General features: G+C 46.6%; 1 protein-coding gene across 1 annotated transcript; it reads left to right on the top strand.

Annotated features, from left to right (window-relative positions):
* Positions 1 to 304: 304 nt before the first annotated feature.
* On the top strand, positions 305 to 20,223 carry LOC308492616 (transmembrane protein 132B-like; the record flags this gene model as incomplete). The annotated part of the gene is made up of 6 exons (XM_081037783.1): positions 305 to 364; positions 9,462 to 9,530; positions 11,297 to 11,395; positions 11,527 to 11,724; positions 18,773 to 18,991; positions 19,381 to 20,223. The coding sequence occupies 6 exons, from the start codon at positions 305 to 307 to the stop codon at positions 20,221 to 20,223; spliced, it is 1,488 nt and encodes a 495-aa protein (XP_080893909.1).
* Positions 20,224 to 26,797: the final 6,574 nt, after the last annotated feature.

Raw genomic sequence — 26,797 nt, 5'->3', positions numbered from 1 at the left:
TACCTGAGCCAGCACCTTTCCACGTGAGGCCGAGAGCCTGGAAACTGCTCTCCTGGCTCTGTCCCCACAATGGGAGACAAGAAAGAAGCACAGAAAAAAATTCCAGAGCTCTGCAGAAGGCCCCCTGAGGATTCAGAAGAGGAGTTATCAGCTCAAAGGTGTGAGAAAGCTACCTGTGGCGGAAGAAAGAACTACGAGAAAGGAGTAGTGGGGACTGTGGGGACACTCGTACCGGCCAGCCTGGAAAACCTCACGATTCGTGGGAATTGGGTATCGTATCCAGAAGAGTCTTACCCCAGTAGTGATGAGGAATGAGATTGAGCCCGGCGCCAAACAAATCAAAAGTGAGACCGAAAAGGACCAAGTAACTTAACTGTGTCCCAAAACAAACCTCAAGAATATTTACAGGAATACCAAAATATCCAACACTCAACAAGGCAAGATTCCCAATGTCTGGAACCGAATAAAACGTTACCAGGTGTGCGGATTATGTATTTGCCAGAAAGCAAGACACTGTAACCCAATGTGAGGAAACGCAAACAATCAATTCTAAGCCACGGACCTTAGAATTAGCAGGCACTGAGATGCGAGCAGTTAGAACCGTAGTTAGTCCGTACGTTCAAAAGTTAAAGACATGGACGGTATGAGAAATCTCAGATCAAACTTCGGAAGATGAAAACTACAAGGATGGAGATGGGGTTAACAGCTGAGTAGCTATGAGTGAACTTAAATGCATAGAAACTACCCAAAATAAAATAGAGAAAAAATATTTTACGTACAAAATATATAAAAGAAGAAGTTACACGCCTCCAGAGAACTCCGTGACTGCCACCAGTAAGGGCAATCGTGCTTTCTTTCTCTGCATGAAAAGCGTGGCTTGTGTGCTTCGAATGGGGCTTTCCACGATGGCGGTGATTTCTCTGTGGGGGAACCTACACCTATGGGCCTAAGACCAATGTCCCTTGATGGTGATAACCAGCCAAGGTTAAGAGTGGAATTTGTGTTTCAGGATTGGATTTTGTCCTCTATGAAGCTAACAGTTCCCTCTGGTGACCGAAATTTTAAACCTTGATCTCAGGACTGTCATGCTCCCCAGATTTTCAAGTTCGGTTCCAGACAAGACTGCTAGACGACTAGCCCAGGGCGCCCAGTTACCAACATGTCTCAAGGGCAGAGTGTAATTATTTATTTTCCTAAATAACACAGACGTGCTCTGACTGGATCACAACAGTTTCATTGTGACATAGAATTCCTAGTTAGTAGGGATTCGCCCTGGGCTAGTCGAATGCGCCCTGGGCTAGTCGAATGCGCCCTGGGCTAGTCGAATGCGCCCTGGGCTAGTCGAATGCGCCCTGGGCTAGTCGAATTCCTAGTTACTAGGTGCATTAATGAGATTTGCTAAGTCTTACTGGCATTGCTGTGAAATGACCATATGTTTCGCATCATTTTAAGTTGCCCATGTCACCTGTGGAACAAAAACATTTCAGTTTTCTTCTGGAGGTGAGATGTGTGTGCTTCAGAAAAGTCTCAGTGCTAAACTAACTTTCCTGCGTGAAAAGGCTTGACTGCACAAACCGAAGAAAGAAATATAATCTTTTCCATGTTTATGTATCTCCATAACATGAGCGTTCTGTTTAATATCCACCACTAAACATGCACGTATTAGGAATTTTTCACCTGGCATCTGGGAAGTGGAATCCACCATACAAGGTCTTACATTTGAGTCCCTGGGTATCACATGACCTCAGAGAAGTTATATAATGGTCCTTTTCTCCAACTTGCTCACTTGGGAAGTGGGGCTATGCATTTACTGAGGAAGTAGTATGTGCCAAGCACCGTTCTAGGCATTCAGAGAACGGTGGTAAAGTGGGTAGAGAAGATCATAATTTCTGGGACTTTATGTTCCCAGATAATTTGATGATAATTTGATGATGCAAATACAATCACATTTCTAACGTAACTCAGGTAGCTTGCGGGGGGGCGGGGGGAGTTGGGAGGGAGATCAGGGGAAGCTTCTCGGGGAAAGGTAACATTTGGGTGGCAATTTGAATCTTGAGAAGGAGTCAGCTATAGAAAATTTGGAGTGAGACCATCCAGGAAGACAGAAAAGCAGAGTTCTCTGATGTGGGAACTAACTGATTTCTTAAAATATCTTTAGCTACACATTTCATTGATTTCCGCTCTCGTCATTTCAAAATGGTATTTTACGTGGGGAACCTACGTTCTCAACAGGTCAGAGAATGGGGGCTAATTACGCAACCCCGTCAGCGTGCTATAAACAGAAAGGAATAGGGGCGTGGGGGGGGTGGGAGGGAGATGTCCACACCTGTCTAGTATGTACGGACGAAAGGTCCGTTAAATGAGAGAATGCAAAACACCCAGCACAATGTTTGAGCAATGAACAAATGTGAGTTCTTTTCATTTTGATAACTTCCAACCACCTAATGTATGTATTTAAATAGATGTTGGACCAAGAAGAACAACTGAGGAAATTTCTTAATTCTCCCCGTACCTTTCTTTGTGATGATGAAAAGAAAATTTTGTGTGTGTGCCAAGCATATGGTCGGAGTGAAATGTCTCCAAAGCCTTATGGTGTCATTTGCATCATTAATTAGGCCTTATTCAATACTGCTTTCATAAATCTTGAGTTTAAAATGCCTGAAAATTGACTTAGCTCTGATTTTTAGATGGGTGATGTAAAAGTGCCATGTATCTATACCTTCTTTTTCAACCATCACGCATTTGAGTTCGTATTTGGAGAGAGTGGTCATAAAAATGGCATATAAAATATGATAACATGAGCCTCTTTTGTTTTTTAAAAAGTAAAAGAAAAAAGAAAGGAATAATGTTTGAAAATAGTTGCAAAAATTGATAGCTTACTATACAGGTCTGGAGGCCAGTTGGAATACCCACCTCCCAGGATCCATTGCTGTTGAAAGCTTGTTTTTCTCACAAACACAGCCCGGTTCATTAGAAAGGATCTGAGAAGTCAGTCTAATAACAGGCACCATTTTAGGACTTGGAAATGATTCGTATGAAACGTAATAAAATGTAATCTTCCTCTTCACCCAAATTTTCAGTTGGTGAATGGGGCCTTATCCTACGCGGAGGGCTAAGTATAATTCAGGGGAGGATACCTGCCCACTTACAATCACGCTGAAGATGTCGTGTATCTCCTTCCGATTTACTGCCTGTTCTCTCAGAACCGGTCTCTCTTCAACCCCACTCAAGATAATTCACGTCCTAATGGTCGGAACTCCTTACTGCCCACTGAGTTTTGAATCAAACCTGAATTCCTACTCTTCTTTTTAGAATGATATAGACTTTACTATCATTTAGGAGCAGCTGAGTGTCTTAGGAAAGGTTTTAAATGCAAAAAATGATCTCCTAATTGAAAAGAAAATCATCAGGAGAAAATTGAACCAAGGTCATCGTGAAATAAGGCAATTATTGTCGTTCAGGGTGCATATTCTCTTTGTCACTCAGTCTACCCTCTTGCTTCTGAGAGAGAATTCTAAACATTTATTTAGCCAAAATAAGTAACTACTTCACTCGATCTATCCTTCTCAGTAAAATCCGTATGTTTTTCTACTAGGACCTGAATTTATTTCTTTTTTGAGGCAAAATTTATTTGGGCATCTTAAAAGTCCTCAGCTGAAGTTACTATTGGTCAGCTACCGAGCATGGGGTGAAAATTCACACATAATCAGCTGGGCATCTGGGTTTTCCACTTCTTCCCTTTGAAGTGACTATGACAATAATTTGTGCTATGGATTTCCTCGTATGTTGGCCGAGGACTCTGCTAAACGTTTACCCTGGTGTAGACCCTAGTGACCCCTTAGATGGTTTTTCTGAGCCATGGTGGGTGAAACAACCCAGAACTTCTAGCAGATGACATGGAAGGAGACACCAACCGTCCCCGAAATTCATAGGTTGGAGTCCTGACCTCCTATGTGATATGTGTGAAGGAGACACTGAAGGGTAGATGAAGTCACAGGGCGGGGCCCTAAGCTGAGAGAGGTGTGCCCTTGGAGAGGAGACACCAGGGCCCCTCCCTCATCCTTGTGGGAGCACAGCTAGAAGGCAGCGATCAGCAGGCCAGGCACTGAGTGCCAGCACCTCCACCTTGGACCTCCAGCCTCCAGAACTGTGAGGAATACGTTCCTGTTGTTTAAACGGCCCAGTCAGGGGTATTCCGTTATAGCAGCCTGAGCGGACGACGACACTCGGGAAATGTCTGCATGGATAGGCGAGGTGAAGCCTGCTCCCTTGAATGAATGGATAGGCGAAGCCTGCTCCCTTGAGAACGAGGCATGGCCTTTGGCCAATCAGTTTCATTCTCTAGGCCTGTTTCTCCATAGTTCACATGAAAGGGTCAGACCATTGGTTCATTCACCCATGCAATTCATTCATTCATTCTGCAGATTGCACTTCGTCCCCAGGATATGCTGTCCACAGAGTTAATTAGTGAGTATACTGAACATAGCATACTATGGATAGAGGAAAAGCTCAGCTGCTGAATCCATGATGTTTCTGCATAAACGAGAACGAGCAACACCCTCTGCAAATGCTACTGTTTGCAGTCACCACAGAGTGGGCAGCCCCCACCTAACACAAGTACCCACAGCTCAGAATCATCCCAGCACAGGGAACCCCGTGGGCAGCTCCGGCAAACTCATTACCACGCTGGCCACATAACAAGGCTTAGACGTTGTGTCCTTTCCGGGACATATTCAAAAATATAGAAACACCAAAGGATTGATCTCAGAGAACACACTGGAGTCAGCTAGACATAAAAGAGGGAAAATAAACTATAAAGGTATTTAGTTCATCCTTTCAGGAAACCTTAGGGTAGATTGGAAAAAGAGACCCAGGTCGACGAGTCAAGAGGGAAACTACTGTCTGTCCGCCAATAATAGAATCCTGAGTGTTTCTGTGGCAAGAATGGGACGTGACACACTTTGAAAGGCTCTGCCCATGCCTCTGATGTTTGTGACCCACTTCCAAGGCAGCTCCTGCAGCCACGCGCGTTGCAGGCCGGTTAACTGGAATCGCTCTGCGTTGTGAGTGATGGTGAATGACGAGAGAGGAAGGAGCTGACGGTGTTAGTGAAGCACCTGTGTCGTACCACCACCTTCCAGGTGCTCTCGCCAGGATGCTATGTTCTCAGACAATAATGTTCTCCGAAGAAATAAGCGCCTTCACTGTCTGTAGGTGACCAGGTTATTTATGACAACGTGGAGTCATGAAGACCAAGTTAGGTAGGGGGGACATGACTTTGCTCCAGAATTACTACCTCCATCTCCTCTAGAGTCTGAGACACCTGCTCTCAAATGCCCACGCCTACGCCATGCGTCTCTGCTCTGGGAACACAGAGGAAAATGGAGCCATGTGTTCATGTTGTAATTCCTCAGCTTCGTTAGAGGCATAATAATATGTTCGGGCTCCCTGAGTTCAAATCCCAGCTCTCCATCGATGATCAATGGGACCTGGAAAAGTCTGTTAGCGTTATATGGCCTTAGTATCTTTATCTACAAAAGGGTAAAATAATTCCTACCAGAAACACCTCATCAGGGTATTTTGAAGATTAAAATTGTATAAGTAGTAAAATGCTTAGTGCACAGTAAGAGAATGAAAATGAATAATTCCCCTCACTTTAAGCCTGTATGCTTTAAAAACACACAGACACACAGAGAGAGGAGAGAGAGAGAGAGAGAGAGAGAGAGGAAGAATTTAAGAGAACAAATAATAGTCAAAAGATTTAAGAGGGAAATGCCGTGAGAACTACCCCATCAGAACAGCCGCCAGTCATAAGCTCTGCCTCAGAGAGATGGCAGAGTTGGTTGCTACTCACATCTGTACTCAGCAGTTCCTGATGGTAGCATTTTAATGGTCTTTATTTCACCTCCTCTCAAGAGGACATTTTAAATTGCGTTTAAGTTCTTTTTCCCTATGACACACCTCTGACAGCTAAAGGGTGCCATAAACTCATGTAATTTATATATATGCTCAAACCTAGCTTTATTGAGGTATAATGCACAGACCGTGCAATTCACCATTGAAAGCACACAATTCAGTGGTTTCTCGTATATTCACAGAGTTGGGCAACCTTGACCACAGTCAAGTCTCCAACACGTCCATCATGCTGACAAGACCCCTCATGGCCATGAGCACTCACCCCCCAGCCCCAGGCCACCAGCAATGTGTTTTCTGTCTCTGATCACTTGCCCGATCTGGACATTTCATGTACATGAAATCATACACGTGTGGCCTTTGCGTGTGACCCTCCTCACTGAGCACGTGTTCACGATTGCCTGTGTTGTAGCCTGAGTCGGCAGTGCGTGCCTTTCCACATCTGAGTAATACTGCTGTGTGGTTAGACCACCTTTGCTCATCCGTCTGTGGGCTGATGGATGCCTGATGCTGTCAACCTGCTGGTGATTTTGCCCCACCCCCACGGTGTTTCTCAGGGGTTCACATGACTCACCCTTCTCTCGGGTTCCCTGCTGGGTCACACGCTTTACTCTCTCCTGCTCTCACTCACCTCCTTGGGGGGGTTGGACCCCTCCCCTGGCCCACTCCCGGAGTGTAAATAAATGAAAGCTCCTTCCAGAAGCTTGTGCCACGGTGGCTACCTGGCAGCTGGGAGCTGAAAGGGTGGCTCCGCCTCCATCAGCCAGCACCCCAGCCAGCCCCATGGACTGATGGGTGTCTCTGCATTCCGGTAGACTTCAGTTCTTATTTTAAAAAAACACTTATTATAGAAAAGTCAAAAAGCATAGACACATGAAAATAAAAACTCTCTTCAAATCATAAGCTCCTCCATTTCCATGTTTCATACCAGAGCACTGTCATTTCATTCCTCATGCTACAGGATAGACATAAATGGATCATCAAACGCGTGGGAGCCATCTGTTGTAACAGCACACTCGTATTCTCATGCCATTTCTGATTGAAATGTGTGAGATGTATTTTTACTTATACCGAGCAGGAGACCAGGGATCCAAGGAACACTGGTGGACTTCAAACCTCTCCTCCTTTGAAAGATGGAGTGGGTCTTTCATGATGAGACTTCAAAGGTCACATGGTGTAACTTCGCCAAGGCCACATGTCTGCCCACGATCAAGGGGAGGAAATGTAGACCTCTCCGTGGGCTAATGACAGTATCAGTGTCACAGTAAGGAAACATGGAACGCACCGTTCCAGACATTTCTGGTTGATGCAATCTACCCCGGGTTTTACCCCACAATCAAGGGCATGAGTAACAGACTGATACCCTGGAGGAAAGGAAGTACTCAAGATGAAATAAAAGAAGCTGTATGGTTCTTAACTGGGAGCAGAAAAGCCCCTGAAAAGGGGAGCTGTGGACCTCAGAGCCTACGTGGCCACTTCCCCGATCTCCCCAGAACCATCTCTGCCTCTGGAAAATATTTATCTTTGGCTGATGAGGCCGCGCATTCATGGGTGGTGTGGTGAGGTCCCGATCTCTGTCCTGGGGAGGACAGCTTGCCCACGGAAGCCGTGACTCTGCACAATGAGCTGCCTCACGCCACAGGGCGCACTCTGATTTTCTGAGAGCCCTGCGGCCACCCAGCGATTTCACATCCAATCAGAGCTCCCATCCGGGGCTCCCTTGTGGGCTGTTGAAAGCTCCCATTAAGAGACAGCTTTGTAAAGCAGCGCGCTCGGGCAGGGAGGTGGGCTGCCCCTGGGTCTGTCTGTATGGCTGCCTGTGTGACCTGCTTGTTCGATAACAGGGTGGCCCTGACTCTGCCATCGTGCTGACCTGCTGAGGAAGGAAAGTCCAGCGTGCCCGGTGTACATTTCTGCAGGAGGCCATGCTGGCTGCCACACAGAGAGGGGACGTGCATTTTCACAAACAAACCCACGACGTGGAAAGAATAACAACTTAACGAGCATGCGTTATTAACACGCAGCTTCAGAAATGAAGCGTCACCCACGTGAGGCTGATTGGTTTCTGCTACGCTGACTCTTCAGTACTCTTGGATTATTTCTTTTATTTTCTGCATACATTATCTACTGAATGGTTTGAGATGGGGAAAAAAAATCCCAAGAAGGGACAACATGATAATAGGATACATCCTTCAAAGCAAAAGCAAATCAAAAACCCAACAAAAATGTTACTTTCCCGATGACATGGGGACGGAAACATGACTTGAACTCGGGTATCTCCAGAACCAAGGTCCGCTCTGCCTCCCCTGCCTCTCACTGCATCTGTGAGGAGCCCACATGCCTTATTCTTGGCCAGTGGCTTTCCAAGCATCCTAGGTGGGTATCCTGCCATAGAAATGGCCCCAGAATTGGGCATCATCATGGACAGAGACTCTTGTCTGTGGCTGCCCAGGGTGCAGATGGACCAACCACTATTTCCACTCCTGACCCAGTCCATCCACTCGAGTCTAATTATCTCTCTCTCACACACACACACACACACACACACACACACACAGGTTATACAAAGCCCTGGGTTCTCAGAACACCAAGTAGCCTCCAACAGGTTGAGTGAACTCTCATGGGATTTGTTCCTATTGGGAAGGCTGACAAAGAAAGAAAATTGTAGCCTCGCAACCATTGGGAACATTCTGAGCCAGCTGCAGCGTTTCTAAACATAGCACATAGATATACACACACCAAAACGGCCCCCGCTGCAGGGGAGCAGCAGCTTAAGCAGGAGCGCTGCCAGCGTGAGCTGCCTGGGGCGGGACCTACTTCCTCGCTGGCTGTTTCCACACTCGGAGGCAGACAGAGGCCCAGGAGGAAAGCAGGGCCTCCTGCCTGGGGTGGTGTCTATAAGTCCCGCACCAGGCTGGTCAGCCCTGAGTGGAGACGTCTGGTCCAGTGTTAGTTTGGCCATCATCTGTCCCCAAGCGGGGGAGGTGGAAGAGTAGATATGCCACGGATAAAACCGGAGGAAGGTGCTAGAACAGCATGCATACTGTCCCTGGGCACTGTCCCTGGGACGGGCAGACCGAGGTTTAAATCGTGGCTTTGTCATTTCCTGGTCCTGTGACCTTGGCCAAATCTCTGAACCTCGCTGAGCCTCTATTTCCCCACCTGCCAAGTGGAGGTGGTTCTGCTGGGAGAACACAGAGGGAGTGGTGAGTAGAGTGCCCTGTATTTAGCTCATGCATGATGAGCAGTGGAGCAATAGTGGCAGGAACTGTGGTTACAGCTAGAGGATTAAAACTGCACGCTTACCTCATTCCACGTGACATGCGTAATTGCAGTCTGTAGGCGGGGCAAACAAAACATTTTGGCCCTCAAAATATTTTTACATTTTTGTACATTAAATATTTGAATTTAGAAATTGTACTTGAAGTCAAGATTTTTGGCTTATGTGGGGGGAGAAATGAAAATCTGTTGGTTGTTCTCAAAGCCAGGAGCCCCGTGCCGACAGGACAGTGCCCTCCAGTGGTCATAGCGGTAATCGCTCACCTCAGGAGCAGCTGCTCCTGTTGTCCCATTTTACAGATAGGAACGCTGAGGAACGCGCCAAGATCAGAAAGCAGGTAAGCAGACGTCTGCACCAGCACCCACAATCTAACCACCCACCACTTCGCTGTGACACTACACCCCGACGGGCCTCTCCTTGACATCAGAATGCCTACCCCTGCCTCCAACAGGTGTCAATCAAAGGCTGAGCGTTCACAGGCTGCGTCTGACTTGGGTGGACACTGTCTAATCAACTGTAACTTCAGGGTCCCAGGCCATCCATTATCTTGCTCTTTGCAAGGATCAGAGAGAAGAGCTGGTGATCACTCAGCCAGTCGGGAGCGACACAGCCAGATAATGTGCACCTTCCAGGGAGATGGGCATGACCTCTGTGAGGAGGCCTCTGCTGCCTTTAGTGTCTTGGGGCCATCAGTTGTCACCATCACAGGCAGGACACCTACCCCCACAGTAGTGGTAGGGCACACTAACAATCAGGGAGTCGTTTGGACAGAAGCCACCAGCATTTCTCACCAGAAAGTTCATTCTCATTTTACTGCCACTCTCACCAGCTCGTCCCCCAGGCAGTGGCCAGTGGCCGATTGCTCAGGCATTTTGATGTGAGTTCCGGTTCAAAGGGCATGGCTTGTCACTCGGTAACAAACGTCTCCTGGAGCTACGCGGGGGGGACAGCAAGTGGACACAGGCGTGTGAAAAGGCGCACCGTCATTTGTTATCAGGAAAAGGGAAATGCAAACTGCAAGGAGATGGTGTTACTCGCCCATTAGCATGGCTAAAATTTAAAAATATGTTGACCACCCCAAGTCCTGGTGAGGATGTGGAGGGAGTAGAACTTTCTGCTGGGGAGGTGACATGGTGCAGCCAGCCACGTGGGAAAACAGCTGGGCTGCTTTTTAGAAACAAGTTACACAAATGGCTTACCTCTGACCCAGCCATTCTACGCCCAGCTCCCTCCCCTCCCCTCCCCTCCCCTCCCCTCCCCTCCCCTCCCCTCTCCTCCCCTCCCCTCTCCTCTCCTCCCCTCTCCTCTCCTCTCCTCTCCTCCCCTCCCCTCTCCTCTCCTCTCCCCTCCCCTCCCCTCCTCTCCTCTTCTCTCCTCTCCTCTCTTTCCTTGCTTTTGCCCGAGATTCTGGAGAGATGACATCACCATCAGTTGAGATCAGCGAGATGGAGGGAGTTTATTGCACTGAATTATCATTATTTATGAACTAAGTGGTTTTAAATAAAAACGAGGGCCAGTTTGAAACCTCCAAAGCCCACTCGTTATGTGTGAAAATTTAAAACGGATGTAGGACGCCGTGAAAGGGAATGTGACCACCCCAGGCTGTGCTCACAGCTCTCAGGTCCCTGGAAGCCCAGCCTGTCCCCAGGGGGCGCGGGAGTTGGCAGCCCCAAGTCACTGACACAAGGCTCTGTACCTTGTCCCCTAGGAGGGCGAACTGTTCCTTTTGGGGTCTCTCCCCCAGTCTCCTCCATTCTCAGAGAAGAAATAACCTGTCATTTTTTCCCTCCCAGTTTCCTCTCCATAATAGTTTTTGTCACATTACATTATATACGAACACCCGAACTCATTTAAAACACCATCTGATGAAATAATCTATGCAATTTTCTCTTCAGATGGAAACGAGGGAAATGGATGATAACAGCAGTAGATGATATCTTTGCCCCATGACCTCCACCATCTCCTCCAGTAGATTGAATACAGCACACGGCACGGGTTTCCCACTGAGCTCACAGGAAGAAAGGGGGTGGCCCCTACAGGACAGTTCCTCTGAAATCGAGTGACTGCATGTGGCTGCTGTCTCTTCCCTTGCTGAATTCACAGACTTCAGTACAATTCCGAGCCGTAATCTTGGCCGTGGGGTTTGTCAGCCTCAGCACGCTGACGTTTGTGCTGGACCACTCTGCTGAGAGGGGCTGTTCTGTGAGTTGTGGGCATTTAGCAGTGTCCCTGGCCTGTACCCTCCCCTCCCCCCAAGTTGTGACAACCAAATTATCTGCAGATATTGCCAGTGCGCCCTGGATGACACAATCACCCCTGGTTGGGAATTCCAGTCTAGAATAAGCTGTGTCCCCGAGTCCCACAGAATTATGAGCTGCCGCTACCCCATCATGGAAGAACAAAAGGAAAACAGCGCCACGCTCATCACCTTGTTAGTCTCCCTCCCCTGTGCCCGAGACTTGAGACCCTGCAAAACGCTCTCTCTTTCCTTGCTGCTCCCCGTGCCCACAGAGGCGCTGGCTTCTGCCTCTGTGAGGTCTGGGTTGTGCCTACATTTGGACAACAGCATACTCTCAGGTTGTGGGTTAACTTAGACATCAGTAGGTTTGCTGTTTCCTTCTCTTTACTCCTTTATTTTCAATCCGCTATCGCCCTAGAATCTGGCATTTCTGTGGATATTGCAAAGGTCATGGTGGCGTTTCCATTCCACGAAGGTTAGAAAAGGGCTGCAGTTCCAGGCTGGCTGGAGCACAGAGTCAGCCTGGGGGGTCGGCTTTGATCTCCCCTTTTGCCCTGTGCTGCCCTGTGTAACTCAGGAGTCAGCACTGCTCTGTCCTCCTTTCAGGGGGGTTGACAGGGGCACGGAGAGTGGGAAAACGTGTCTAGAATCTGTGAAGTTGATAGATAAAACCAAAAAGCCACCCTGCGGCCAAACTGACATTCGGACACAGAACACAGCTCACGTTTTTACACTGGGACTGAGGTAACCAGGTGGAGAGCGGTGGTGGAGGGTAGCCCTCTGTGACCTGAACCCAGTGGCAGAAGTGGCAAGCCATTATCTGGGTCCGCGTCTGCAGAGGGGAAGACAGTGGTGCCTGCATCATACCCAGCAAACAGCAAAACCTGCTCATGTCCCACAGTTTAGATGGTGACCACCGATTTTATACAATTCCCGGAGCACAGACGGGTGTGTGTAGATTTTTTTTACAAGGATCCGTTGTTAGAAGGACCATTTTCTTCTTTCTAAAGATTGAGTAGATTAAGAGTATCATTTTCTAGGTCTCTTGCCAACTTGCACAGAAGACTGAAATATGTGCTGGCTCGATTAGTGAGCAGCCATCAAAAGAAACTTGGCATTCGTCAGTGAATCTGAGTTCTTCCACCTTCCCACTGGGGGTCCTTGGGGAAGTCACACAGCTTCTCTGAGCTTCCGCCATCTGCCACCTCCGTGCTTTCCAGGTGGAGCTAGCCTTCCTCCTCCAGAGAAAAGGAGCCACCTCCCTCTTCTGCTCTGTGGGTTTATGTAACCCTGTGTGGTTTAGCATTTTCAGCGTCAGCGTCGTAAGTCATTTCTAAATTCCACCATGACACATGCATGAGGAAATTAGATTAACCCTGGGCATCAGTGAGTTGTTGAAGCTCACGCAGTGTAAATTCCTGGGTTGGGGACCTCTCCCGCTGTCCGCTTTCCTGATAAAAGGAGCCACTCCTTAAACTGACCTATTAAGTGGAAGCATGGATTTTTTCTTCTGTCTCATAATAGCATCAGCTGGAATCAAATGTCCAAAGCCATGACCCCAGGGCCCGTCTTCCAAACGGAGTTTGGAGGTGTGTATGTCCGGGGGGATAAACTGACGGAACTGGCTGAGCTTCTGGTTTCCTGCCTGTGATGGTGACAACAGGTTTTTAAGGAAATCAAAGAGGGCCATCCATTCCCTCGGCAGCTCTGGTCGAAACTTCTGCTACAGTCGCTCTTTTTACAAACGTGGCCCTGATTTTGAGGTTTTATATCCATCAAACATGCTCTAAAAAGCAGTTATCACCTCTGCCAGTGTGACCTTTGCAGGGTGGTATAGTTTACATGGACGGTTATTTCGAAAATTGCAACAGAGATGGAACTATTGCACTGGACATACAAACAGCCAACAGAACGCCTGTCTCTGCTCCTGGCTGACGGTCCGCGGTGGTGGATGGCTGAACCAGGATGTGCTGGCTCTGGGGTCTCCAGGAGTGCAGTGCACAGAGTAGGGCGACACGCAGCCTGTGTTCCTCGGACGTTTTGCCCTATTGATGCATGTTTGCTAAGAAGGAGACTCAATTCTCTCCTCAGTAGCCCCTGCTAACATTCTTAAGAATCTATAATATATTTATATATAATTACATTTATAATATTAAAGAATCTATAATTACATATATAGTTAAAACAAACAAACATATATATATATATATATATATATATATATATATATATATATATATATACATATATATATTTGCATCTGGAAGTTACTATTTAAATACCTAATATTTTAAAGAGACTTAATTATGGCTTGTGGAATAGCAGTCAATTGGAAAATAAACAAATTAACACGTCAGAAGCTGACATGAATTATTTTGCTTTAGGGAACTCCTGCGATTATATCAGTTCTGAACATTTAATTGTTGCCTCTTATGACCCAAAATGAGGCAGCTTTAGCACTCCCCTCCTTGTAGTAACCTAGGTTACTAATACCTTTTATAAACCTGGGAAATGCTATCTCAATAGTGTTTGCTTTGCATGTTGTTTTTTTATTATTTTTTTAATAGAAATGAGATTATCTTTCATCGTGATTGAAAATGCAAAGCATTTCAATCCATGAAATGTTCCTTTACTGTTTTTGTCTTTAAATAAAAACCCAGTCGGAACCTTCATATTATTTTAGTAGATCTGAGTCTCAAAGGAGGTAGGACTAGAGAAGTAGAAAGTAAGAAATTGGGTCCTCCCAGCTCCTCATTTGGATGGAGGACCAAAGGTGTAGGACTAACCTACTGCGGGGACCAGATGGCTTCGGTACACCGATCGGTGTGAAAAGTACACACATGGGCAGAGACCAAAGTGAGCCTTGGGGCAGACGCCCTGCTCTTTGTTTCTGCCCGGAGCTCCACGTTGGTGCTATTCCGTCGTTTTGTTCTGTAGCTTTCCTTAATACTCATCATCAATAAACATTGGCTAGGTGTCTTCTATGTGCAGGGAGGTATTTTTTTTTGTCCCTGGGACAGACCAGTGACAACACAGACAAAAGTCCTACTTTAGTGAACAGATGGGACCCTCCTTGTGTGTTCGCTGGTTGGGAGCCTTCAGAGACAGACGTGTAGTCACGGTAGGTTTGTGGCTGTGGGGACCCTCGGAGTGGCCCAGAGCTGCTGTTGTTTGCAGAAGTGGCCAGGGAATCCCAAGCCAGCCTTGTCACTCTGCTGGGCCTCAGTGTCTGCAGATGAAAAATGAGATTGTGGGATCCATTTTTGCTTGAGGTTCTGGGGAGAACTTGGACTTGGTGTCTTTTTCATAAGAAGTTACTCTTGTGCACACATCTCCATCTATGTCCACGTGGGCTATTTTCTGAAGGCCTCGGAGGGAAAATCAGAGTGTCTCCTCTGCTCAACAGGAAGATGAGAAGTAAAATGGAGCCCTAAGTTATCTTATTCTCAGCCTGCTAATTAGCCATTTCTTTGGAAGGCAGAACACAAAGACTATAATGAAAGGCTACCCGTCCTTTCATTCTGCAAAATTACAGTTTACAGGAGTAAAAACACTTACATTCTTTTCTTCAAACCCTTTGTTGAGTACTCTGCCCAGTAGAATTCTAATCCGTCATAAAACCCTAGTATGTAATTTTTTTTTTAGAGAATCCTGCTCTGGTATTAGCACCTCACAGCCAACACTTATGCATTGTCCAAAACGGCCAAGCATAAAATTTGATTTATGGAAGAGTGAGTACATCTGGTAGGGAACACACACACACACACACACACACACACACACACACACAGAATAGATTATGTAATTCTATTAACTTTGAAATTTTGCTCATCATGGCTGATTGGGACACAGTGCTTTTTCTGGAATTTCTTTGTCATCCTTTGTAACTGTTGCACAAAAAGCATGTTAGATACAAGCCCTGTTAGTCTGGTTGTCTCGGTGTCTAGTCAATCAGACTGTGGCAGTTTTAGGAACTGTCATCACTGGGGCACAACGTGGAGGAAGCTGGAAGACAGTGAGCTAAGTGGAAGAAGCCAGTCACATAAGGATAAATGCTCTTTGAATCTACTTACAGGAGGTGTCAAATGACAAAAATGTTACAATTTAGTAAAGAGTTTGATGTCCTTTATTCAAGAGAAGACAATCCATGGATGGGGACGGGGTGTAGTGCCTTCCAAGCAGTGAAGAATTTGTTCCCAAAGAATTTGGGGCAACAGTGGGTTTTACAGAGAGTTGGAAGAGTCACCACAGAAACAGGGCGTGATTGGCTGGGAGGTCAGAATTTCCTTATAAGGTGGCAGGTCCCATTTTCTAGGGTCAGGTGAGCCAGCTAGAGCTGAATTGGGGGCTGTGACCGGTGGATGTCAGGTTTCCTTGACAGGTGTTTCCGTCAGTGCAGCCTGACTTAGGTTGAGATTTGTGGGGGGCTGGGCCACTGGAGCGGACCCCATATTGTGGGTCCCAATATATAAATGAACTTCACCAGAGGTCTATAAAATAGTCAAATTCATAGAATTACAGAGCAGGATGGTGGCTGCCAGGGACGGGGGAGGGGAAGATGGGACGTTATTACAACACTGTATTGCACGAAAGATTTGTTAAGGGGAAAGAACTCATGTTAGGTGTTCTTACAACAACAACAAAAAAGTAAGGCCACATTTTTGGCCTCTGCTGGTTGACAGATTGGGAGACTTGACATCCTGGGGCTGGAAAGGTAGGTAACGGGATAGGAGTGAGTGGAGCGCATGATTCTGAGCTTGTTATGCAGGCAGCTTTTAGAAACTGCTCTCCTGGGTTCACTTTGTCCAAACACTTGATCAAGAAACAAGGTGGCCCAGATTAGAGCCGTGTGCATACAGCTCGTTGGCTGGGAACATTGTCACAGAACAAATCCTAGCAACACAAATTTGCTTTGATAATATCTCTTCCGTAAGTGGTGTTGCAGTCTATGAAGAGAGACACAGTATAAACACCCTGGGGGGACAAAGAAGAAAAGAAAACGTGCCCAAATATAATCATACATAAGTGATTTTGTCGCTGTTGTCTTACTTGGACTAGAAATATCAGCTCAGGCATCAGGCATTAGTGAGGCAATGAATTCCCCAGCATGCGGGCATAATGAGACAGCCGATGGCTGCCTGGGGCTGAATATTTGATTTCTGAGGCACAAGAAAAGCTGAAGTGCGTGGATAAAGTGCCTATCCTGTTGTGTAAACAGAAAGTGAATTAGAGAGGGAGGCGTTTATGTCCCGTGGAGTCTAACAGCCCTGTAAGTGGATGGAGTTATTCAAGAAGACAGGGCTCACTGCTACTGGTCACAGCTCCCTCCCTACTTGGCACCTGGCAGATGTCAAAAGGTCGCTGAGAACAGAGTCCTGCATAGTGACAGGTTGTCCAGATGTCACTGGGGCTGGGGGCTCGGGTGCCCTCTGAGAGACCGTGGGCAACCAGACGTAGCCCTGTGGTTAGAAATCAGGTCTACGTAGGGAATACGAATGATGACAGCAGCCAGTGTTTTCCCAAGAGCTGGTGGCATGCTAGAGACGGCTTGCATCAGTGTGGTTTATCATAAATGCATGTTGGCTCTTTGTCCATAGCTCTGCTCACAGCTCCCCAAATTCTTGGAATTTCTTGAGTGTTCAGAGCAAGGGGGATGTCTTTTTATTAGAGTGTTTGGTCACTGGTTCTCAGTTCCTGAAATCAATTCAGAGCCACAAGGCGAAATGGGCATCTTGTTAGTCATAACAAGCCCCTACCCCCACAACTGGTTCTGTTTATGAGGAGACTTTTGGAAAGCACCTACGCATGGGGCCTGGTTGCCAGGGAAACCCACCAGGACTAGAGGGTGGGAACTTTCAGTCCATCCCCTGATTTCCAGGAAGGGGAGGGGGGCTGGCAGTTGAATCAGTCACCGATGGCCAATGATTTAATCAGTCGTGCTTGTGTAATAGAGCCTCCAGACAAACTCCAAAGCCTAAGGTTTGGAGAGCTTCTGGGTGGTGGACAATATCACAGCCACGCGCCAGCCCCCCAATCCACAGGGCCAGAATCCTGTGTTCCAGATCCTTCCAGACCTTGCCCTGTGTATCCTTCTTCTGGCTGTTCATTCATATCTTTAATATCCTCTGTAATACACCAGTAATCCAGAAAGTAAACTGGTTTCCTGAGTTCTGTGAGAAAGTTAATTGAACCCCAGGAGGGGGTCCTGGGAACCTCACTCAGCTGGTCGGTCAGAAGCTTAGGTGACAACTGGTCTTGCGATTGGCACCAGAAGTGGGGGCGGTCTTGTAGACTGAGCCCTTGCCCTGTGGGATCTGATGTGACCTCCGGGCAGATTGTCTCAGAACTGAGCTAAATCTGTGAGACACTCAGGTCAGTGTCTGCAGAGACTGGAGTTAATTGCTTGGTGGTGTGGGGGAAAAAACCCATCAGACTGCTTCAAGCAACATTTTGCATGAATCAACTCATGATTCTTACAATGACCCTAGAAGGCAAAAGTCATACTCCCGATCCCATTCTCCAGAGCAAGAATTCAAGACTTCCAGAATTATTTTCCCTGAGTAGTAAGAGGTTTCAGCCCAAGTAGTGTAACATCACAGCTTATTGTTAGTGAATTGTATTGGAAGAGGGCTAGACAGTGAATATTTTAGACGTCGCTGGCCAAAGGTCCCTGCAACTGTCATTGTAGAATGAAAGCCACCACAGACGATATGTAGTATAATGAATGAAGCTGTGTGCCAACCACACTGTGGATGGACCCAGGGCCCTGCTTCTTGGGAACCCGAGTTCACAAGGATGGGGAACTTTGTGTTCAGAGACCACTCATGCAATCCTGCACTTGAGCTGGAAATCAGACTTCCTTCTCTGTGTCAAAGCGACTGAGATCCTTGGGGCAGCAAAGGGCTGTCCATTCCTCCTGATATGATTTCAAAGAACAAGCTCTTTTGATAATCTTGGATTTTAGGGAACAGTGTTTCTCGATGAGTGAAAAAGGTGGTAGTCACCCAAATAAGGGCTTTGTTGTGACACGACAGCGGGAGGAACAGTGTTTCCTGCTAATTTCGCAGGCGACTAACCCTGGATCTGTTACCGTGAGGTTTTGCTCTCTCGGTCTGAGGCTAGTTTGTATTTCCTCGAGGAATTCACCAGCAGCAAACGGAGAGCACATGGTAGGGGTTTAAACGGATCGTGGGAAAGTTCTAATTGAGAAGAGGACATCCATCTGACTACAAAGATCCACTTTCTTTTGTAGGCATTTTATCTTTTTCTTTCCTTAAACATTCTTTTTCTCACGAGGGCTGTGTGCAGCAGAGACTGGAGCTCTCTCGCTTCCTCTGAAGGTCCTCTCGCCGCTCTCTGACTCCATCCTGGCTGAGAAGACAGTGATCGTCCTGGATGATCGTGTCACCATTGCAGACCTGGGAGTACAGCTGGTGGCGGGTTTGTCCCTTTCCCTGCAGCCTCACAGGGTGGACAGAAGAGCCATCGTCTCAACAGTGGCGGCCCAGGACGTCCTTCAAACCCCACAGCAGGTAAGATGCCAGAGTGCTTTGTCCTGGGTCCACTGAGACCCCTTCTCTGTCTCTCACATCCCGCAAAGGAGGCCAGCAGAGCACTCATAGCTGGGACTGGGGATTCCCGAAGCTTCTTCCTGCTTCCTATCCAGAGTCTGTCTTGTCTCTGAGAAACGTGCTTCGTGGCTTGGATAAATTTTGCTCTTTTATGCTTTTACACACCAACCACGTGTCCACATGCCATTTTGCAGTGGGTCATCTGCGGAAGGAAGACTGCTGCTAGACCAAAGGATTACATTACACAAAGGTTCGTTTTACCCAGCCTGTGTACTGAAAACGTATTTTACTGGAAACCACATTTATGTACATGCCTACAAATTGGAAGGAAATGAATTATAACATAATGCTTTGCGTGTGTTTTTCTAAGTCCTTAGAATTTGTCCAGTGATGGTTTGGTAACATGCTTAGATGTTTATGGTCTTGAAGATTTTTCTGTTTCTGTCTCATCATTGGACGCAACGGTGGTATCTGTCCAGGCGAATTTTCAACCCAAATGGCCGGTTGTGGTTGCAGAGGGTGAAGGGCAAGGGCCCTTGATTAAATTAGAAATGATGATTAGTGAACCTTGTCAGAAGACCAAGAGGAAGAGTGTTCTTGCCGTAGGTAAAGGAAACGTCAAGGTCAAGTTTGAACCAAGCACTGATGGACACCGAGCAGGCACCAATGACATTGAGGGCATCAGTCGGGAATACAAAGGCCACCTCGGTAATTCCATAGAGCGTGAAGGAAACCAACAGAGAGCGGTTCAGGAATGGTTCCAACATGGCGCCTCTGTTGGCCAAGTGGAAAGTACCAATAAAAGCACAACCCCACAGTCTCCCATGGAGAGAAAGGAGAAGAAGTTAGTCAAGAGCGGTGGTCCAGACACCTTCACAAACTTCCCCACTCCAGGGAAGTTACCGGAAACCAATAATCCCAGCGACCTTACGGTGACCTCCAGGGGGTTAACCGACTTGGAGATCGGCATGTACGCTCTGCTCTGTGTCTTCTGCCTGGCCATTCTGGTCTTCTTAATCAACTGTGTGGCATTTGCTTGGAAATACAGACACAAAAGATTGGCTGTGAGTGAGCAAGGCAACATCCCCCATTCCCATGACTGGGTCTGGCTTGGGAATGAAGTGGAACTTCTGGAGAACCCCGTGGATATCACGCTCCCATCGGAGGAGTGCACAACCATGATGGACAGGGGCTGCAGTCTGAAAGATGCCTGCATGTAGGCACCTGATATGCAGTGAGAGCTGGTCTTGCTTTGGTGGGTCGGGCAGTGAGGCGGAGGGCTGGGCCTGAGGTGTGGCTGGTTGCTAGAGACGTGCACTGTGCAAGACAGAGTGAGTTTCCCATTTACTTTGGTGCCCTGGGCTCTTCGGTCCCCTCACCCTTGTCCCCTCCCTACATGTGCAACAACAGCTAATTTCTTTGGCTTCTGGAATCCTTTTGGAAACATGAATAAGAAAACAAGTCAGTCTTTTCTTCCAGATCGGTTTGATTGGCATGTAAGTGTTTTCCCCCGGATTTGTCATGTCATGTCATTTACTGCGTGTCCATGCTCGACGTTAGTTTTCTTGTCCTCACTTCAGTGCTTAGGGACAGAACCTAACTTCTTATCCCCACTTTATCTGTCTTAGTTTCCCTTATTGAAATATCTTGTGTCTGAATTGGACAGGGAGTTTTATTTAATATATGAGTGCCAATAAACAGTGCTGTTTAACAATTTATTTTTATATGAAACGTTCTTTTTTTTACATGAACATTTGGGGAAATGGTGAGAACCATACCATGTTTATTTTTCACCCCGGTAGTTTTCACTTCATGGGGACATGACGGAGTTAACTTCTGGGGTACAATCTCTCAATTGAACTCCTTTTAGTTATATTTATGTAAGCATTATATGAGCATCTTTTTTTTTTTTTACATCCAATCTGAAATCTAAAAATAGTATTGATATTCACAGAAAGAAAATTGCCTAGGAAACAGCTGCAGACGAGGCTTGCCATATGCCTGAATACAAGTAAAAAGAAGTAAATAGAATGATATTTCCATCTAACCGGAAGTAGACATCCATCCATACAATGACCAGTAAAATGTTCGCAAGTGCTTTTCTGGCAGAGACAAAACATTCACACAATGAGCTCTGAGGGACACACACACCATCATCGAAAACGGCTATGGCAACATCAAGAAACCACGAGGAAAACAGAGAGAATGTAAATCAAAGCGACAAAGAAGAAAGAAATTGCACGTTACACAGCTCTTTTATAACTTAGAAAATATAAAATGTTGCTGGATGAAGCACAGAAATGGTCTGAAGCAAAGCGAGGATTCCAGGCTAGGCGGATTTAATACAATTTTTATTGATGAAGATAGAATAGCTACTAAAACGGATTTGGGGCTAGAATGGCCCATCATAGCCTCTACTGAGCCATTTCACGTCTAAGAAATACATTTTTTTGAAAGTAAAATAAAAACTTTCATTTTTCTTATTCTTAATGGAGCAAACAGAAACAACTTGTTCAGAATCACAGTAGCGACAATGTCTTCCCTCATGCGCGCTCCTGTAGCGCTGTGAGGACCGCCAGTGACCCAAGGAACGGGAGGGAGGAATTATCATTGTTTTCTTATTTTATTTTTGAGCTGAATCTGTAACGTTTTACTTCTTTAAAAGAGACAGATCTTAGGAAAAAATGGCAATGCTAACATCCTAAATTTCTGCGGCCTGTGCACTGGCCTCTCATTATTGTGCTATAACTTCAAATTTTTTCATCATACACATTCTGATATGAAAGCTCGCGCTTAGCATGGCACCAGCCTCCCGTGATTCCTCCAAAAATGTTTGCTGTTATCATTCTGATACCCTTTCGATGCAACACTCTTTCCTTGACAATGATTCTCCCTTCCGGCTTTGTGCTCATATCCATGTGGGGATGTCTCATTCTCTTTGACTCAGTCCATGGAACCTTCCACGCTGGCTCTGCTCACGGCTAGCTCAATGTCACCTCAAGGGAGGAACTTGCGTGTCTTAGACCAGAGGCAAGAAAAGGAATTTTAAGGAGCTGGGTTGGAAGGTCCTACGTAGATGACTAGGCAGCCCGCGTCCTGTGATGTTCTACTTGGGTTGAGAAGTGAGGATAGCAAAGCTTGTTTTTCTTTTTCCCAATTTGATTGGAGAACAAAGCCAGGAGACCCAAGTCGTTTGATATCAAAATAAAATGCTGCAGTGAAGACACAGAATCAAGTCCTCCTACAAGAGCCTCTTACAGCGTCACCCTGAATGGGTGAGCATGGCCGCTTAGGCAAAAAAACAAAAATGAAACCAGACTGGTTTAACCCTGAATTTTTGTTAGGGGAGAGAGGGAAATTTATATTGCCTTTCTGAAACCACTACCTGTCATCTCCACTACACTTGGCCTTGTGGGTCCCCAAGAAAAAGGAAGAAGCTCTAATTTTGTTAAAGGAATCGGGTCCAGCAGAGACGGCGCAGGTCTGCCCTGGCTATGCCGCTATTATCGGTCGGCGTCACGGCCACTCCCAAAGGTGGGTGTTCACCGGGCACCTCGAGCACCCACACCCTGGACTCTGGGGTCCATTTCAAAGGCCTAGACCCTTTGCAGTATCCATCGTATTCATCATTCCCATAATTATAAAGGAAATGCGTGTTTTTTAAATAAAATATCTAGAAAACGCATGCATATATAAAGAAAAAAATGTAAATGGCCAGAAATAACCACTAATCACACTCATGACAGAAATAACCACCACTAACCACAATCATAACAAAAAGTTATTTTAAAAAGGTGTCTGTGGCTGGTAGAAGGAGCACGTTAGCCATGATGCGATTCGGTGTTCGGGGGAGCAGTGGCGCCGTGTTGTAGAGAGAAGTAGGTGCTAATTCAAACATAATTATTCCGACGAAGCCTGATGCTTCTCAGAGTTACTTTCCATGTTATCTCCATGTGGATACTTGACATTCATCCCAGGCCTCATGGGGATTCATTTCGGACACAGAAGAATCTAAATACCACTACAGGGCCCGTCTACACAGTCAGCCAGGCATCTCCCCATGGACAGGGACCCTCTGTGGCGTGTAGGGGGTGGGGAGGCAAGGACACGACCCTGGTGACGAGGACGTTGGTTAAAGCTCCTGAAAACACCCCCGTTCCCATGACAAGCGTGCTGGGCTTGGAGCAGGACACAAACTCAGAGCATTAAACGTGGCCAAGATTCAGTCAGAGCTGGAGAGCGAGGGTTTGGAAAAAAAGATGACCGAGAGTCACAGAGGGCTGGGGTCCCTTTTCCTCTCCTCCCCCCTTTTGTGTGTGTGTGTGTGTGTGTGCACACACACTATTTATCAAGAAGGAAAGAATCAACATTTTAGTGTGAAACAACCATGACACTAAATTTTTCTGAGCTTTGGTGCTGACCCTTGTCAACGTCACAAAATCCGGCTGGGGTGACATCTGCTGTGCGAGAGTCTTGTTGAGCTATGGTCACCCTCATTTGGCATCGGCGTGCCAGGCACGGCATCCTGGAAAACACACAGCAATGCACCAAAATGGACCCGGATTAGTCGTTCTGAAATGCAGCTCCCTGGGGGTCCCATGACATTGGCCTGAACTGAGCACGATCTTAGTGGGTGAGAGATCCCCATTGTTGGTCTGAAAAAAACAGTTCCATCCAAACTGTGGCTTGGGAGGGTCCCTGAACTGCTCCAGGATGAATAGCTAGAGGGGGTTACCGGAGCACTCTCACCCACACTCCGTCTGTGGGTGTTGTGAGGTGCAGAACGCACAGACGCTTAGTAAGAATGTTCGCGAATGTCCGGTGCTGGTCCCAGGGTCTAGAGTCACACCACAGGGATGGAGAATCAATGGCCCCAAGAAAGAAGTGGAGTTTGAATCCACAGGCGGAGTGAGTTGGGGAAAAGCAAGAAAAGAAGAGACTTGATGTTTTCCCTGGGCATAAAGCGCACCTAGCACAGCCCAGAAAACGCCGGGGATGCAGAGAGAAGGCGACACTGACTGCCTCGTTTCTATTTTGCAAACAGGAGGGATTAAATCCGCAGGTTGCTGTCATCCTTAAATGGACCCAGAACATTTGGGAAACGGAGACCATGGAAACAGGTGGCAATACGCGTCATTTGTTCCTCGGCCATAGCCTATTGTCATTTTGACAATATTAGGTGACTTCAAAGTCCCCTCTCAGTATAACAGCAAAACTGTTTTTTCCCTTCCACTCAGTAGCCCCAATTCTCCACTTCACTCTTTGTATAAAGGCAGCCTAAGCACCTTCTGAACTCAACAGCCATCTCCCAAATTAAAATTATACCTGACCAATGTAACACGTTTTCTCCATGTTATAAAGAACACTCATTTGAAAGGATGGTGGGAAGTTATGTCAAGATATTGCTGCAGAGCTTTATGCATGCAATGCAGACAAATTACTAAGAGGCACATGGGAACAAGTACATCTTAAAGGAAAAGCATGCAAAGTGTAGATGTTAATGTACAGCCGTCAGACTCTGAATCTTTAACCTAAAGGAAAACAGGCATTTGCAGAGAACAAGGTGGCATGCACTGAATTTTAAAACGTGGCCCATGTTTGGTGGTGCCCCTGGTGCAGTCTAGCCTCTATTCCTTTCGAACTTTCTTTTCCTGGATTGACACCTGAAATAAAATGACTTCATTTTCCAGCATAAAGAGAACCACAGAGTGTCACGTACTGAAATATGAATGTAAAGACTGACACGTTCTTCCAGTCGGCCCCAATGTTTCATACACACACACTTCGACCCTTCACATGTACACCCGGGACCAGTTAGGACTGAGAAGAAAGGGTTAGTGAAAAGAAGCTGTCCACTCTGCTGCGTGTCCTGGCTCCACACTAAGTTCCCTGCATTCTCCCAGACTTCTCTACAGGGCTGGACACACACTCGAGTCCCAACGCTTCCAGGTTTGGGCAAATAGATATGACAGCATTGACTGCATGCAGGTGTCCTGAGGCTCAAACAGCAGAAACGCACGTCTACTTATGCAGCTGGCTGGCATGGGGGCAAAGCAGACATCTCTGTGATTGAACAGCATTTCCTTCTAAAGAAACTGGTGCTTGTTAGCAAATCTGAAAAGATAGGTGCAAACTTAACGTGAAAGTCTTAAAAGCACTGGGAAATTTTACCTCCAAGAAACACTTTGTTTATTCTTGTAGCAGCCCAGACAAAGGTTGTTTGTACAGAGGACCCAGGCTGCTAAGTTTGGGAGTCAGACCTCAGTCCCCAGCCAGGGCTCAACCAAACTGACACTCAGACGAAGTGAGCACTCTGTGTTTATCTGATGGTTGTCTTTGTTCCTCTTCTGAGCTGTGTTTGCTAGTGGCTTAGATGTGTGCATGTGTGTGTGGTTATGTGCACATGTGTGTGTTTATGTGTGTTTGTGCATGTAGTTGTGTGACACGTATGTTTGTGTGCATGCATGTGTTATGTACACGTGTATATGTGTGTGGCTATGTTTGATGTGTATGGTGTACATGTGTGTACATGTATGTACATGGTCATGGTTGTGTGTTTGGCATGGGTGACGTGTATGTTTATGTGTATATGCATGTGTTTGTGTGTATACGTGTGTGTCTGTGTGTGCATGCACACATCTGTGTGCGTCCATATGTGTATGTGTTTGTCGTGGTGGCAGAGACCTATGTCGGTCCGAGACACCCCGGGTGCCAATGCCACAGAAAAGGCCGACATCTAAAGCATAAGGAAGAGCAGGATTCCTGTGGCTTCTGGTTGGATCTCTGAAGGCCTCTGCGGCTGTGTCAGTGGGAAGACTGGTGGCGCCTGTGCCAGGAGCCCCGCAGACGCTCGGTTGGCTGTGTGTCCACTTTTCGAAACTGCCAGCATCCTCTTTGCCACTTTGGCAAATGCCACACTTTGCTTTCAGGATGAAAAGAGAAATCTCCTTGGAAATTCAGGGTTTGAACAGCTTGACATGTCTTAATAACCCCCACGGCAAGCCTGCTCTGCCTCCGACCCACGGAAACCCGTGAGTAAACGGACACAGACGGAGAAGGGCTCTGTGGAGCCGCGTCTTGAAGCAGCACGCTCTCCTGCTTCAAAACAGTCGGCAGAATATGAACCAACACGCCCCCCACATTTCCAAGCCCATTCTTCCCCGCAGCGTTATTTCAGAGCCACAGAAAACGTTTTCTCACTAATGCTTCATCCAGTCCTTTCTCTAAGGGAAAACAGGAGAGCTGCGCCCCGACCACGAGAGTCCCCCCAGCTCTCAGTGTGTGTGGATGACTTCACGTATAATTGCATTCGAAAAGGGAAGATACAGAGAAAGTTGGAAATGAGATTCATAAAACAACAAACAGTTTTTATTCAGAGGTTTATGTGCAAAGTACAAATACTGCATTCAAGATTTTTTTTTTTAAATTGAAGTTCTTAGTACTGATGGAAGATTTCTTCCTGAACTTATTATAATTTATACACATTATGGTGGAGGGCTGGGCTATTCTTTGTTTGTCAAACCTTAAAATACATGGGAAAGTACAGAGAAGAGTTTAATATGAGCTCTGTCTTTGCTGGAGACCAGTGGGACGCTATTACTTTCTAGGTGGAAATAACAGTCTAAGGGTTTTAAGATCCACGAGGGAAATTTCCTGCTCACTCTACAAGGCTGGAATGTTATCAATAGATAAAACCAGCCGATGGTTTTGTTTTATGGGAAGCATGAAAATGACTCTGGCTCTAATTACGGATCTAGGTCGTTTGCTGAGACGAAGTGTGTTTATTTTATTTTA

This window comes from Rhinolophus hipposideros, assembly GCF_964194185.1.
Source record: "Rhinolophus hipposideros genome assembly, chromosome: 24".
In the NCBI taxonomy this organism is placed as follows: domain Eukaryota; kingdom Metazoa; phylum Chordata; class Mammalia; order Chiroptera; family Rhinolophidae; genus Rhinolophus; species Rhinolophus hipposideros.
Note: the sequence above shows the minus strand (reverse complement) of the source record. Positions and strands in the feature narration are given on the sequence as shown.